The 14,020-nt window shown below is 36.1% G+C and overlaps 1 protein-coding gene across 2 annotated transcripts in view; it reads right to left on the reverse strand.

Annotated features, from left to right (window-relative positions):
* The window catches only part of LOC150104546 (tetraspanin-5-like), a 231,114-nt gene that overhangs the window by 188,570 nt on the left and 28,524 nt on the right, over positions 1-14,020 (reverse strand). For both annotated transcript variants that reach the window (XM_090395760.1, XM_090395761.1), the window contains exon 2: positions 6,348-6,542. In XM_090395760.1, the coding sequence (XP_090251886.1) occupies positions 6,348-6,542 (195 nt within the window). The remainder of the gene's footprint in view (positions 1-6,347; positions 6,543-14,020) is intronic.

Here is a 14,020-nt window from a genome sequence, read left to right on the forward strand (position 1 = left end):
AATTTTAATGTATATTATACTATTGAAAGGACTATGTGGTAAATAACATTTATCTTATTACTTTATTCCTTCAATAATATTATGAAGAATTCTATGTATGTAACTTTTATGTGCCTTATATAAACTGTAACATTATTTTATTATTATTATTATTTGTAAATGAAATGGAAGAGAAATTAAGTAACTATAATATTTTTATTATTATTTTTCATTACTCAGTGTAAAGGTATAACCTTATGTAATGCTAATGCTTATGTTCTGTTTTGATCGTTGCCATGGAGATAGAAATAAAATAGAATGCGTGAGCTTCGATAATTGGGAGAAGAGAAATTAATGAGTTGGACGGAGTGAACAAGTTTGAGGTGGGAAGAAAGAAGGATATAAGCGAGAGGTAAAAGTAAACAAGTACACTGAAGGGCAGGGAATTCAAGGGAGTAGCATTCAGAAGTGTACGGAGATGAGGAGAAAACTTATAGATAGCTGAGAGAGTAAAGTTAGCAGTGGCAGTAATAGGAATTTAGTGCCGTAATGAGATAACTAAAAGACCGGAAGATAAATAGAAGATTCAGAATAAATCCACTAAGTTTTAGAATTACTACATATTCCTATATCGCTTTAAAGAAAGATTGTACAAAGCTCAATTTGTTATACAGTAGTAAACATGGAATAATTATTCTGTCTTATAGTAAGCCCGTCAAGAATTGTGTAGTGCGATAAATAATAATTCAGTTACCTCCTTGAAGAATTCTTTTGAATAGTGTTCCATCGAAGTAACAAGTGAATATAAGTTTAAAATTGTGCTCGCATTGAATCTGATGTGCTAAGGACTAATTCCGGTAAGAACAGTCCTATTTTATTTTATTTCAGTGTGAAGGTTTAAGTGATAGTTCCGTCTTGAATGTCCTAACATTTACTATGGCGTTTCACTGAATTTAGCCGAAGTTAGAAGTTGAAAATGATTCCCCTTGAAGCAATAACTGCCGCGATTAATAATGTAATAAGTGCTTGCTAAGTGTTAAATATAGAGTGTAATAGAGTGTTACCAGCAAATTTATTTAGCAAGAAATTCTGTAGTATTGATCAGCGTGAACAATCTTTGTGATTGAGAGAACTGTGAATTTTGTATCTGAAGATTTGAAGTCTAATTTAATATAAATGTTCTGATCTGAAGAACTAAGTTAATTGTATTATCTTATTTTCGAGTTAAATTTATGTATTTGTCATATAACCTTGTATTAAATGTTTTGTTTTGTTGATTTCAATATTGTGTGTGCCTGATTCTTTTTCATTGCACCGTTCATAAAGTTCGAACCTTGTGAGAGCCTAAGGAAAAATATTAAATTCGGCCTGTATATGAATAAGGAGACTGCTAAGTTAGTTGAAAACTGATTCTACTATTTCACATAGACTAATCTAAATATAGGGTGGCGCAGTATAAATATAAATTTCCCTACATTTTGATTAGTAATCAACCAGCAATTAATTGACTTTATTAAGAACAACATTACAACAAGATGGCGAACCATAGAACCAAGAAGGACGTTCCAACAGAAGTATAACGATTTTTGCATTGATAACGAAGCAGCAACAAGATGATTGCTTTATAAAGCCTAGCCTATACACTAATGAATGAATTGTGATAAAATTTTTATTTTGTACTAATTAATTTAACTAATAACAGTTCATTTTATGCAGTTATGATTTAACACTGCATCTTTATATTTGTTTCCATTTCTGACAACTATCTAACAGATAAACTTAGATGTTGTTATTATTCACGACTTATTTTTTTTTAACAGCAACGACTGCTAACTAGAAGAGTTCCAATATTATTTTTTGAGTCAGCCATAGCTATTAAGAATTCTCCTAACCTGAACAAATACAGTTGGATTAATTTGCAAAGAATTTGTAAGACAGTTATCTTAAAAGCAACTCCCACATAGTTGTAATTTTTTTTTCCCATTAGATGGTGCCAAAATAAGACTAGATCTTTTGTCCATGACAACTGCATTGTTTCACTTACTCATTGTCACGTATACATGCCATGTTGTACTCTGATGATGCTGATTTGAAATTCAGAGAAATAAAAGCAGTTACGTTGTTAATACCCTTAAAAAAAAAAACTAAGTCATGAATTTCTCTCGACTGCAACGGCCATGTATGATCTGTTAGTGTTTGTGTGTGCAAGTTTTGATAAATTTAACTTTTCATAATAGATTTGTATATATTTTATAGTAATAAATGATAAAACAGACTAGCATCAACATGTATTTTATGCATTCATGACATACCTAACTTTTTCTTAATTTTTTCAATATTTCTAAGCTATGCAGTTCATCTGCGAGCTTTTTCAAATTGTCAGAAACCTCCAAAAATTTTTTCATAAAAATCCATGTATAAGTGGATCTGTGCAGTTCAAACCCACATTCTTCAAGGGTCAACTGTACTTGCCTAGATCATACCAGGAACCCTCAGTAGGGAAATACCTTGATAATGCTAACATTCAGTTTAATTTCCCTTGTTGTATATGGAGAGCTCTAATCCAATCATCTGCAATTCGTCCCTCTGTCCAGACCTTCTAAAAACAATGCAGGGCAGCCACTGTAAGACTTTCATACCTCCATACTTGATCATTTCAAGTCAAATATCATTTACTCCAGTTGCCTTTACACATTTCAGGCTTTTGATGGCTTTTTCTACTTCAAGTATGGATATATATTCCTGACTGCATGCTTTTTGATTGTTTTTTACCACTGTGCAGTCATCACTGCTTGTTTCATTTAGCAGTTTTTCAAAGTAATTACTCCATACTTGAAGGATATATTTTTCTCCTGTTTTCATGTCACCTTTATCATCTCTAATTCCTTTTACAGCACTCTTTCCTACATTTCTGAGCTCTTCAACAACCTCCAGAATATCTTGCCACCTTCTTGATATTTATTTTCTATGTTCTTACCAAAGTCTTCCACTGACTTTTATTTTAGCTAGTTAACACAGTGTTTAGCTGTTTTACATTTGTCTCTGTATTCTCTAAGAGCACAAGCTGACTTATTTGCCAGGAACTTTTGATATGCATTATTTTTCTTCACTACCTCTTTAACTTTCTTTATCCATCATGAAGTTCTGATTTTTTTATGAGGGTGGTTTGAAAAGTTCTTGGCCTCGACCATAGATGGCAACACTATCAGCAAGATTTTTTTTTCTAAGTTGGTATATTTGTCGTAAGCATCCATGTGAAATTGCAAGCCATTCTATCAAGTAGTTTGTTTAATACAGCTGTCTGAAGCAAAAGTGTTGTCTGTATCCCTTGAAATGGATAAAATTGAGTATCGTGCAGTTATAAAATTCTTTGTAAAAGATGGTTTAATGCCAAAAGAAATTCATTAGAAGTTCATAGAAGTTTATGGACTCTTCTCCTTCGTTTTCGACAATTAAGAAATGGGCTGCCGATTAAACGTTGCCGTAACAGCCTTGAAGATGATCCACATGAAAGACATTCAAAAAAGTGCAACAACAAGAGAAATCATTGATCAAGTGCATGATATGGTATTGGATGACAGGAGTCAAAGTGCGTGAAATTGCTGAGATATAGACATTTCAAAAGAACGTATACGATATATTCTGCATGAAGAATTGCAAAATGAAAAGCTTTGCGCAAGATGGGTGCCATGCTTGCTCATAGCAGATCAAAAATGCACTCACATGAAAATCTTTGAACAGTGCTTGGAGCCTTTTAACAAGAATAAAATTGAATTTGTGCACTGTTGTTCAGTGCCAAAGAAGACAAAGTAGGTTCCATCAGCAGGAAAGGTCATGGCATTGGTGTTTTGGGATGCTAAAGGCATTTTGTTTATTAATTATCTTGAAAGGGGTAAAACAATAACAGGGGAATATTGTTTTACCCTTTTTTACCTGTTTTAAACAATAAAAGGGGAATATTGTTTTACCCTTTTAATACATTTATTCCAGGTTTACCTGGAATAAATGTATTAGTCTTAAGGGAGATTATGTTGAAAAATAAAAATAATTTTGAAATTGTAAATTCGTTTCTTCATTGTTAGGCAGAGAACATTTCAGATCATTCTTGTATCCTTGCAGACGTATCTCTCTGGCTGAATCAATGTTTTCTTCAGGGCTTGCCAATGAATCTCACTTACCACTATATCTATCTATATAGATATGTATATAACACACACACACACACACACACACACACACACACACACACACACACACACACACACACACACACACACAGATTCTATACATCTCAGATAGAATAACATAGAATTTCAGTGCCAAGTGTGGAGTGAAAGTGGATTCACCAATTGAGAAAGAGTTGAGAAAGAAGAAATTTATTGATATTTTTCTTGAAGAGTTGAAGGTTATAGTTGGGATTTTCTTCATAAGGAAGGCCATTCCAGAGGACAGATAAAATAAATGAGAAAGGGAGAAGTTTGTTTGGTGTGGTTACAGATGGATTAAAAAGAGATATAGGGCAGCTCTTGCACTTGCTAACAGGCCTAACAGAAAGCAGATGAATGATGGTTGCTAGTTAAGTAGAGCAGTATCATGGAAGTATGTGCAGAAAAGACACAGAACTGAAACATTGCATCTGAGAGAGAGAGAGAGTGGTTGAAATGAATCAGTGACAAAAGAGATCAACATGTTAACAGAATTCAAGTATGAGCAGATTTGCAATCTGTATAGACCAAGTAGCTGGATGAATAAAAAGTAACTTCTTGGAAAAAAAGAAAACCTAGTTTTTTTAGAGGATGAGGAAGCTATTATGATGTATTTGTGCCAGGAGAGCCTGAAGATAAATGTCAGTCCAAGGAGCAAGATATTATCCTGTCTATTGATTGTATATTACTGAGGGTAAGGGTAGATGAGCTGAAGTCCCTTTTATGAGAAAAAAATGGAAAACTGCATTTTGATAGTATCGAAAGCGACAAGAAAGTGGTCAGTCACCTTATGGTCACCAAAAGGTGACCGTTTTCTAATACGAGTTTGTCCATTATTTCACATGTGTTCCTTTCATTCGATTTTTTGTTTGTGTTACATGATGTGCATTAATTTCGATACTGGAATTCACTTCCTAATCTGTTTAGGTCAACAGTAAGAAAAAAATAGTAAGCTATTCCTTTTATGTCAGCTGTGTAATGACTCAAACTAGAATTTGCTACTAGAATATTTTTAGAACCTCAAGCAGAAATTGAACTGCACTAAAACTTGGTTTGTAAGAAAATTCAAGGAAGCGTCTGAGAAGCTGATTCATCATCCTAATCTCAAAAATGATGGATTAGCAATTCCAAGAGTCTGAAGGACCACCTGCAATCCATATAGCATCTAGAAGAATATGAAGGCAGAATCCCAACACGAAAATCTAAAGAGAACATGACTATAGAGGTGCATTTGATGTAGTCCCTTGCACCTCCCTTTTTTTTTTGGATACTCTGTATATTATTATTATTTATATATATATATATATATATATATATACATACATACACATTTTTTTTTTGTATTTCATTTTATATTTTTATGTAATTTATTTACTTATTTTTTTAAAGCAGTTATACTCTGGTGTACTTATGTGTAATGCCATGTAGCTTTAGTCATGTTCACATATATATCGATCATTAGTAAATAATCATCATTCATCATCATTAGTTATAGATGATGACTTTGATAGAGAAATTAAAATGTTGAGTACTATTTTTTTAATTGTAAAAATATTCCTATTCAGTAACTTGCAAAGTACAACCACTAATAAAAAAAATGAACACACCAATTTAGACACAACATCCACATAATAACTGATACAAATGCAGAACAAGAATATCCATATTACATGAACTATAGCAACAGGAGTACATCCCTAATTTTCATCTATTCACGTCATTTCAATGACAATAAGTGATGGAATAGAAATGTATACCAACTATTAGGACAGTTGGCATACATTCAATCTAAAACATATCTTGCCTACTATACATTAAGAAAAAGGAGCTATCCAATCCAAATGATGTCAAGACCTGAAACTAGAATATTTTGTAGAAATGATATAAAGACATCTCATAAACATTTTTATTTGCATTATAAGACAGAATTAGATATGTTAAAAGCAGATATATATATACTGTGCAGTGGAAAAAACAAACAAACTGAATAACATGCATGATTTAAATAGTTGGCAAATCCAATCAGCTTCCCAGATCCTGAAACTTAGCTATTTGGCTGCTTTCAGCGATTATTTATTAACAAAAAATAGATCTGTTAAAATGTCATTTAGAATGAACAATACAAATAATTAGTTCATGATAGATTTAGAATAACATACTTACTGTAGCCAAAAGACAAGTGTTTTCTCTCAGAGCTCCAACACAACCAGCAAATCCAATTATAAAAGTAATCGTACCAGCAATAACTAAAGTGAAAGCTGGATCTAGTGTTATGTTAGTCAGGCGACTCAAACTGCTGAAAATATCTTTTTCTGTCCATGCCCATACACCAACTACAAGGATGCTCAGGCCAAGTAACTGAAATCAAAATAGTTCCATTCAAAAGTAAGTTCCTGTGTTACCAAAGAAAAATGCTACTAATTCAATAACACTGAACAACATATTAAAATCTTTATTTTTCTCTTCAGCAAAAAATGTGTATTTTTAATAAAACTGAATGCGTCTAATTCAAAAATGAGCATACACAAATTTCATTACCTACTAGTTTTCAGGAATACATATTAATTATTATTATTATTAGATGACAACTCCAGGGAGTCCAACAACTCATCGAGGGAGGCCATCTATTCTACAAATTTGTTTCCATCACTCAATCCACCAACTATACAATGAACTGCAACTACCATCCTCACCAGCATTTCCTAAATTTTTCCTACGACGAAACACTTCACAAATCCTGAAATTTTAACGGAACACTTTGATTAGAGTCGAGTATCATCAGTCTTGTATTCAATGTAAAGCTAAGCACACACTATCGCTGAAACAGGCTGTATTGCATTGCAAAACAGTGACAGCGCACGCTACAGGCATGCTGGGCCACATGTTTCCTAGAATAGATACCTGCATACTTCACTCATGCTAGGAGGTGTCGACAACCGTGGGCGGCTGTCAGCCACAGCTGAGTCAAGGCCAGCACATGCTAGGCTTAATAGCACAATCCACAAGCGAAATGAGGAGTGGCTAATTTTCAAACATGTTTGAACTTGTCGCAGCATTTAAAACCATTCCAGGCATATATTAATTTTGATAATTTTTCATGGAACACTTATTCACTTTCAACGGAACACCTGTGTTCTGCAGAACAGTTTGGGAAACCCTGATCTACACCAACGCCATCTACTTCCCACCATCACCACCGCTAGTATTTTCACAGACAATCACAAACATCCATGCCCATGGCAGGATTCGAACCCTCAGCCTTTTGGCTGGAGAGCGGATATGCTAACCACTTGGCCAACCAAGCCGGCAGAAACCAAGTCGATGTTATAATGCTGAATAGCAATAAATCAGAGTACAAATGAAAGTTTTAAAGAAATGATTAAGAGCTTTCATTTTTCATCGAGATTTATGGATCTGCTTATCAAGCAGATAATAAAAAAAAATAAAAAAAACACAAAAAAATACAAAAAACATCAAAAATCCAACCAAAAGAATCATAAAAATAGAAATTAATTCTGACCAAAAAAAAAAAAGGTTTTCACATCCACTCCACAACAACCATGGCCTAAACAGCAATATAAATGATGTGCACCACCACCTATAGTCAATCTTAAACCAGAAGTACTATTCCAATTAAAACCCCAACTAGCAACTTCAACAGCCACTGTCTACCTCAACTGCTCAAACTACACATTATAAAGCTCTTTCTTTATGTTGGTTCTGATGAATGTACAAGTGCTTCCACAAGGGAAGCACTTGTACATTCATCAGAACCAACATATCATTCCAGAGACTGCAAACCCTTGAATCCCCACTGTTTGATCCACTTTGGTTCAAAATTTCTCTGCCAAACCAACCTATCCTTTTCATATGCTCCCTCTATCACTCACCAAACTCCATCAAGCACTCTGATCTCTTCGACTATCTCTAATGCTTGACTTTCTATAGTTGAAATACTCCAACAGTGAGAACATCCTTCTTGGGGACTTCAATGTCCACAACTCACATTGGCTCCCCCTTCTGTTTCACCGATCAAACAGGCAAAGATGCTGAGGTGTTTGTCATATCAGATCATCTGACCTATATCAGATCATCAATCTTCCAACCAGAATAGCTGACAATCCCCTCCAATTTGCCAACACACTTGATCTTTTCCTAGCAAAACTCCCTTTCCAGGTATACCGTGATTGTCGGTTCTCCTTTTGGTAACTCAGACCACAAACTCATACAAGTCTCTTTTGGCACAGAACAACCTTCACCCACCAGTTCACAGTCTCGTGTCTTTAGGCACTAAAAGGGTGCCAACTGGGAGGACCTCTATGACTTCTACTCCTCTTTCCCATGGTTTTAGATCACTTCTTCTGATCTAAAAACACCTGTACAGATCGAATAACAGAAATCATTCTCACAGGAATGAAGGCCTTTATTACGCTCCAAATTCTCAGCCACCATCCAAGCCTTGGTTCTCAAAAAAAAAGTGTGCCAATGCTGTAAAAGAAAAACCTCTACTTACTATGAATGGCTCAAGACCAAAACTCCAGCTGCCTACATTGCAACTTGTAACAGTTGTAAAAGAATCATCATCAAGTTCAAGTTCTTTGAAAGGGCCAAATGCCACAAACTCACCTCCTGCCCAAATTGAGCAGCAGGTGAGTTTGGATGCAACTTCTGCCCATTCAGGGTTAGACCACTCACAACCAGATGGTAGTGTAGTTACTTCACCTAAAGACAAGGCCAATTACTGGCATCAATCTTCTCTTCCAATTCCTGTACTGGTGACCTGGGCAAAGTTCCCTCTACTCTATTAAAAACGGCTCATGTTGTCAACAGTCTTCTGACAAAAAGAAATCCAAAGAATTCTCAATAACTGAACACAAACAAGGCATCTGGTCCAGATAGTATCCCACCTATTGTGCCCCCGAATAACACCTATCCTGTATCACGTCTTCAATCTATCCTATTCAACTGACATCCACTCTGCAACATGGGAACAGGTCCACATCTAACCCATCCCATAAAAAGGTGATAAAAATCAATCAACTAAGTACCATCCAACTGCACTCACCACTGTTCTCTCTCTCAAACTATGGAGAAGGTCTATAGTTTTAGAGAGAGAGTACACCAGGGTTCTGTTCTTTCACCCACTCTCTCTCTCTCTCGTGTATATACAGGGTGTTCGGGATAAATTTGACAGTTTCGTAAGGAAAAAGAAAATCTTCTTTGTATCTATTAAATTTAATGAATTGACAAAAAACATTACAGGCAGAGTTAATTACAATACTATCAACAAGATTTACTCAAAATAACCACCATTAGCATCGATCACAGCTTCAATTCTGCTTCGGAACCTCGAACAAGCTGATGCTACAGTCTCCCTGGGAAGGGCCGCAAAAACTGTTTTAATTTTATCCATTAACTGGGCTTTTGTATTACTGGAAGTGCGATTGGTGTCTTTTTCAACTGCGCCCCATACAAAATAATCCATGGGGTTAAGGTCTGGGGAGTTTGGAGGCCAAACATTTGGACTGGTGAAGTCGTAGAAATTTTCAGACAACCATTTTTGACTTTTCCCAGAGGTGTGGCAAGGGGCCGAATCCTGCTGCCATACATACGGCCTACCATTGCCTACCCTTGTTATCCAGGGCTTGACTACAGTTAGCAACTCCACGAACAAAGCCCGAATTCCAATGCCAGGGTTCTTCAACACCTGTTCCTGCAGATTTGCGAGGAATTCTGCTGTACGAACGCAATCAGATCGTCTGCTAGGGATCTTTCTTCTTGCTACATCCTCGTAGTCACCATTGCAAGTCTCTAGTTCATTCCTGATTGTTTTTACTGTATTCAGGGAGCATTGGGCAGCAGTCGTAATATCCTTATTTTGATGGCGGGCACGAATCATCATGATACAAGTTATTCTCTTCCATGATTCAGGTGGGTTCCAGCTATCCATCCTTTCTGACATCTTGTATATGAATGAAGAAGGGTCCAAACTTTTAAATGAAGAGAAGTGTGTGTTAATACATGTAACTTACGGAAAAATATAATTAATTATAAATATGTCAAATTTATCCCGAACACCCTGTAAATAACCCCCTTTCTCAGACTTCCAATCCCATTAATAGCTTTGCTGACAACAGTGCACTTCATTCCTCCTTTTCACATGACAAACCTTGTAGTACTCAAGTATTAGAATCTTCAAGATGACCAGTGAGTGACCTGAACTCAAATCTAGCAATATCTCAGTGGGGACAGGTACAACTTTGTAAACGTTAATGCCACCAAAAACTAGTCCTGTCTGATCTCTCACATCCCTCTCCTCACCTTCAGTAATACCAGGATATATCCAAAATGATCAGATTTCTCCTCCTGGACTGATGACCTGCACCTCCGATCTTCCTAGCACAACCACATTCCAACTATAGCTTCTGCAGTTACCAAAAAATTTAGTGAATTTTTTCGCACAAGACAACTTCAGACCTTCACAGCTGCTAACTATATACAAAGCCAAATCTGCCCAGCCATGGAATATTGCTCCCCTACTTGGGGTGGTGCACCACCCCAAATATGTGAGGGAAAGAGACGTTCAGTTTCTGCCTTGTGTCTCTTCTACAGATACTTTCATGGACAGTGCTCTGCTGAATTGGCCACTATCATTCCTCCACTCTCCTCCAAAATCATTAAAACAAGAGCCACTGCTAACCAACACCCTTTTACGGTCCATCTTGAAACTCCCCGAACAAACTTTACTGTGCCTTCTCTTTCATTCCATCTACTTCTGTCCTTTGGAAAAGTTTCCCCCACTCTACTTTCCCCAAAGATTAAAACCCCTTAGCTGTTCAAGAAGAATGTGAACAGATTCCTCCTTTTATTCTTCTTGTTCACACATGGCACTAATGTGCTATAGATCTTGTGGCATTTCATGCGTGGATCAAATAAAGGAAATGAAATGTAATTTTTTATCTAATTTTCAACAGGTTGCTGTTCAACTGAACATAATCCCTAGTTTTTCATTTCCTAAGCAATTCTCATCCTTTTCAAGTCATTATATTTCTCTGGTCTCAAGTCCAATAATGCTGATTTCTATGATTTTAAGATATCTAACCCTTGGAAACTTCTTTCTCAAATGCAAAATTCTTAGACATTGCTTTATCAAAAATTTTCACATAATGCAGTTTGATTAGACTGATGTTAAAAAAATTTTTTTTTTTCTCTGTTAAAGAGAATGATTATGCATCACGCTTTTTATTCCCAGGGGCAAATGTCATTTTTAAGGATACTTTTTTTGAAAATATGACAAGTTTTGGTTCAGCTTTTAAAAAAATCAGTAACACAAAGGAGAGGAGAGACTGAGTGAGGAAGAAGTATATGGGGAATTAAGAAAACTTGATATAAGGTTGGGGGAGTTGATACATCACCATATATTTCAAAGAAATGTGCCAGGGAGTTGACATCTGCCTTGACATATTTGTTTAATATGAGTCTTACATTGGATCAAGTTCCAAAGGAGTGTAAGGAAGGCAAGATTGTATCACTTCACAAAGGAGGTGACAGAATTCAAGCATCAAAAGAGCCTGCGTAGCTCAGTGGATGTGGCGTTTGCACACCATGATGCTTGACTGTACAATGGAAGAAGACTTGCTTTCAAAGCTAGTCAGCGATTAGAGGAAATTTTTCTAAGCCTTTTTTACCAGCCTGGTTTGTCGAGTGGTTAGGTTAGAGTATCCACTCTCCAGCCAAAAGGTTGTGGGTTCAAATCCCACCATGGGCATGGATGTTTGTCTGTGAAAATACTAGTGGTGGTGGTCAATGGTAGATACGTTGGTGTAGATGATGAAAGTAGTTGCGGTTGGTGGAGACGGAGAATTGTACAGTGGGTACCCTCCCTCGATGAGTCTTTGGACTCCCTGAAAGCATTATGTAATAATAATAATAAACCAATCTGTGTGTCAGGTGTTGTGGTTAGAGTGCTAAAAAGGCTGGTGAGAATCAGGATCCAGAATTGGGTTGAGAACAATACTATTTTTGATGAACAGCACTGATTTGCTAAAGGGAAGTCATGTTTCTACTTACTTATTACAATAAGGTGACAGCAGCATTGATTGTTGGAGATGAATAGTATACATAAACTTTGCAAAGAATTGATAGATTACTGCATGATAAATTGATAGTCAAACTAGAGCAGATTGGGTTGGACATTGTGCACTGGATTGGAGATTAGCTATCGTCTTCCTCCTCTTTATAGCACTTTTGCCCCTCTTTGTGCAGGGTCTGCTATGATTATGCGACTGTGGGAAACCCCAACGGGCTTGTCACAGAGTCTGGAATTTGGGGAGGAGGACTTTTTATGACTGTAGAAGTATGTTTTCATCACAGGGATGGTTTGCCTGTTCTGGTAGACAAAAAATCCAAATTTCTGGATGAAAACTTCCTTACCTCCATATGAGACTGGCTAATTCACCATAATGAGGAAAGAGACCAAATAAAGGTCACTTTCCTCATTTGTCAGAAAGACCTGGGTTCCTCAAATCCAGGTCTTTTGATAATACGGTCTCAATATCATTGAGACCAGGTGAAACCCAGGTCTCAATGATTGAGGAAGATATGAATGGGAATATACACTTGTTTGCAGATAATGTAAAGTTGGGACGAATTATGAGGAGTAGAGCAGATGTTGTGGCCTGACAAGAAGACTTAAATAGACAAAGTGAATGGGTGCTTGAGTGGGAATGGCAGTTTAATGTTGAAAAATGTAAGGTTTTAAAATTTGAAAAAAAAAAAAAAAAAAAAAAAAATGGGATGAAGAATTTAATTTAACTCTTGGTAGGGATATATTGTTGGAGGTGATCATTTAATCAGAGGACGTAATTGCGAGTGGGGTTTTGCACTTTCCTCCAATTGGTGAGTGATCATGAAGTGATAACCTGGGTTGCGGTTAGCCATATGCAGACTTCTGTGAGGAAATGATATATGTGGAAGTACAAGGCTGGTGATTATGACAAGTTCAGGGGAGACAGCATGGAATGAGGAATTCAGCAGAAAAGACATAAATACTGCTTGGAACTGACAAAGAAATAGTGAATATATTTCTATTCTGTACGTGAATATATTCACATACAGAATAGAAACAATATGTGAATATATTCCGAAGGCCAAAAAGCTGAATAAGATATGTGTAAAATAATGAATGACAGGCTTAAGCATGAAATCGGGAAGAGAAAGGCACTTTAGAAGAAGTACAAGATGAAAAATTGTAATAATCAATTATATGAAAGTATAAAGAACAAGTCAGGAGAGTGACTCAGTAAAGACGACAAAAGTGCATTACAAGCAGAAATTGACAAATCAGGTGAAGAAAAATCTTAGTTTTTTTTTTTTTTTTTTAGACATGTGGCAAGGATGATTATGGTAAGATGATGTTAATGGATGAAAATGGTAGAATGGTAACTGCTGCAGAAGACATTGTTGAGGATTCAGTGATCGATTTATAAGGGTGTGGGTATTTCATTCTCATCAGGATGAAGATGAAATTTAAGATTTAAGTGTAGAGGACATAGGACAGGATGGTTTAATTATGAGTGAGCAGGAGGTATTTGAGGAAATAAATAACCTTGATGTCAATAATGGAAAATAGGATTTGATGACATATCATCACACGGCTTAAGGGAATTGGCAGTAGCATTGATAGTCAAACTATCTGCCTGTTTAATAAGAGTCTTATAACAACAGCACAAGTTCCAAGAGAGTGGAAAGAAGATAAAATTGTTCTACCGCATAAAAGGTGGTGATAATGCCTCCGTAGCGCAATTGGAAGAACAACGGTACATTGCGCCCTTCGA

The sequence above is a fragment of the Typopeltis vanoorti genome, chromosome 7 (assembly GCF_054136105.1).
Source record: "Typopeltis vanoorti isolate ZY-2024b chromosome 7, IOZ_Tvanoo_1.0, whole genome shotgun sequence".
In the NCBI taxonomy this organism is placed as follows: Eukaryota; Metazoa; Arthropoda; class Arachnida; order Uropygi; family Thelyphonidae; genus Typopeltis; species Typopeltis vanoorti.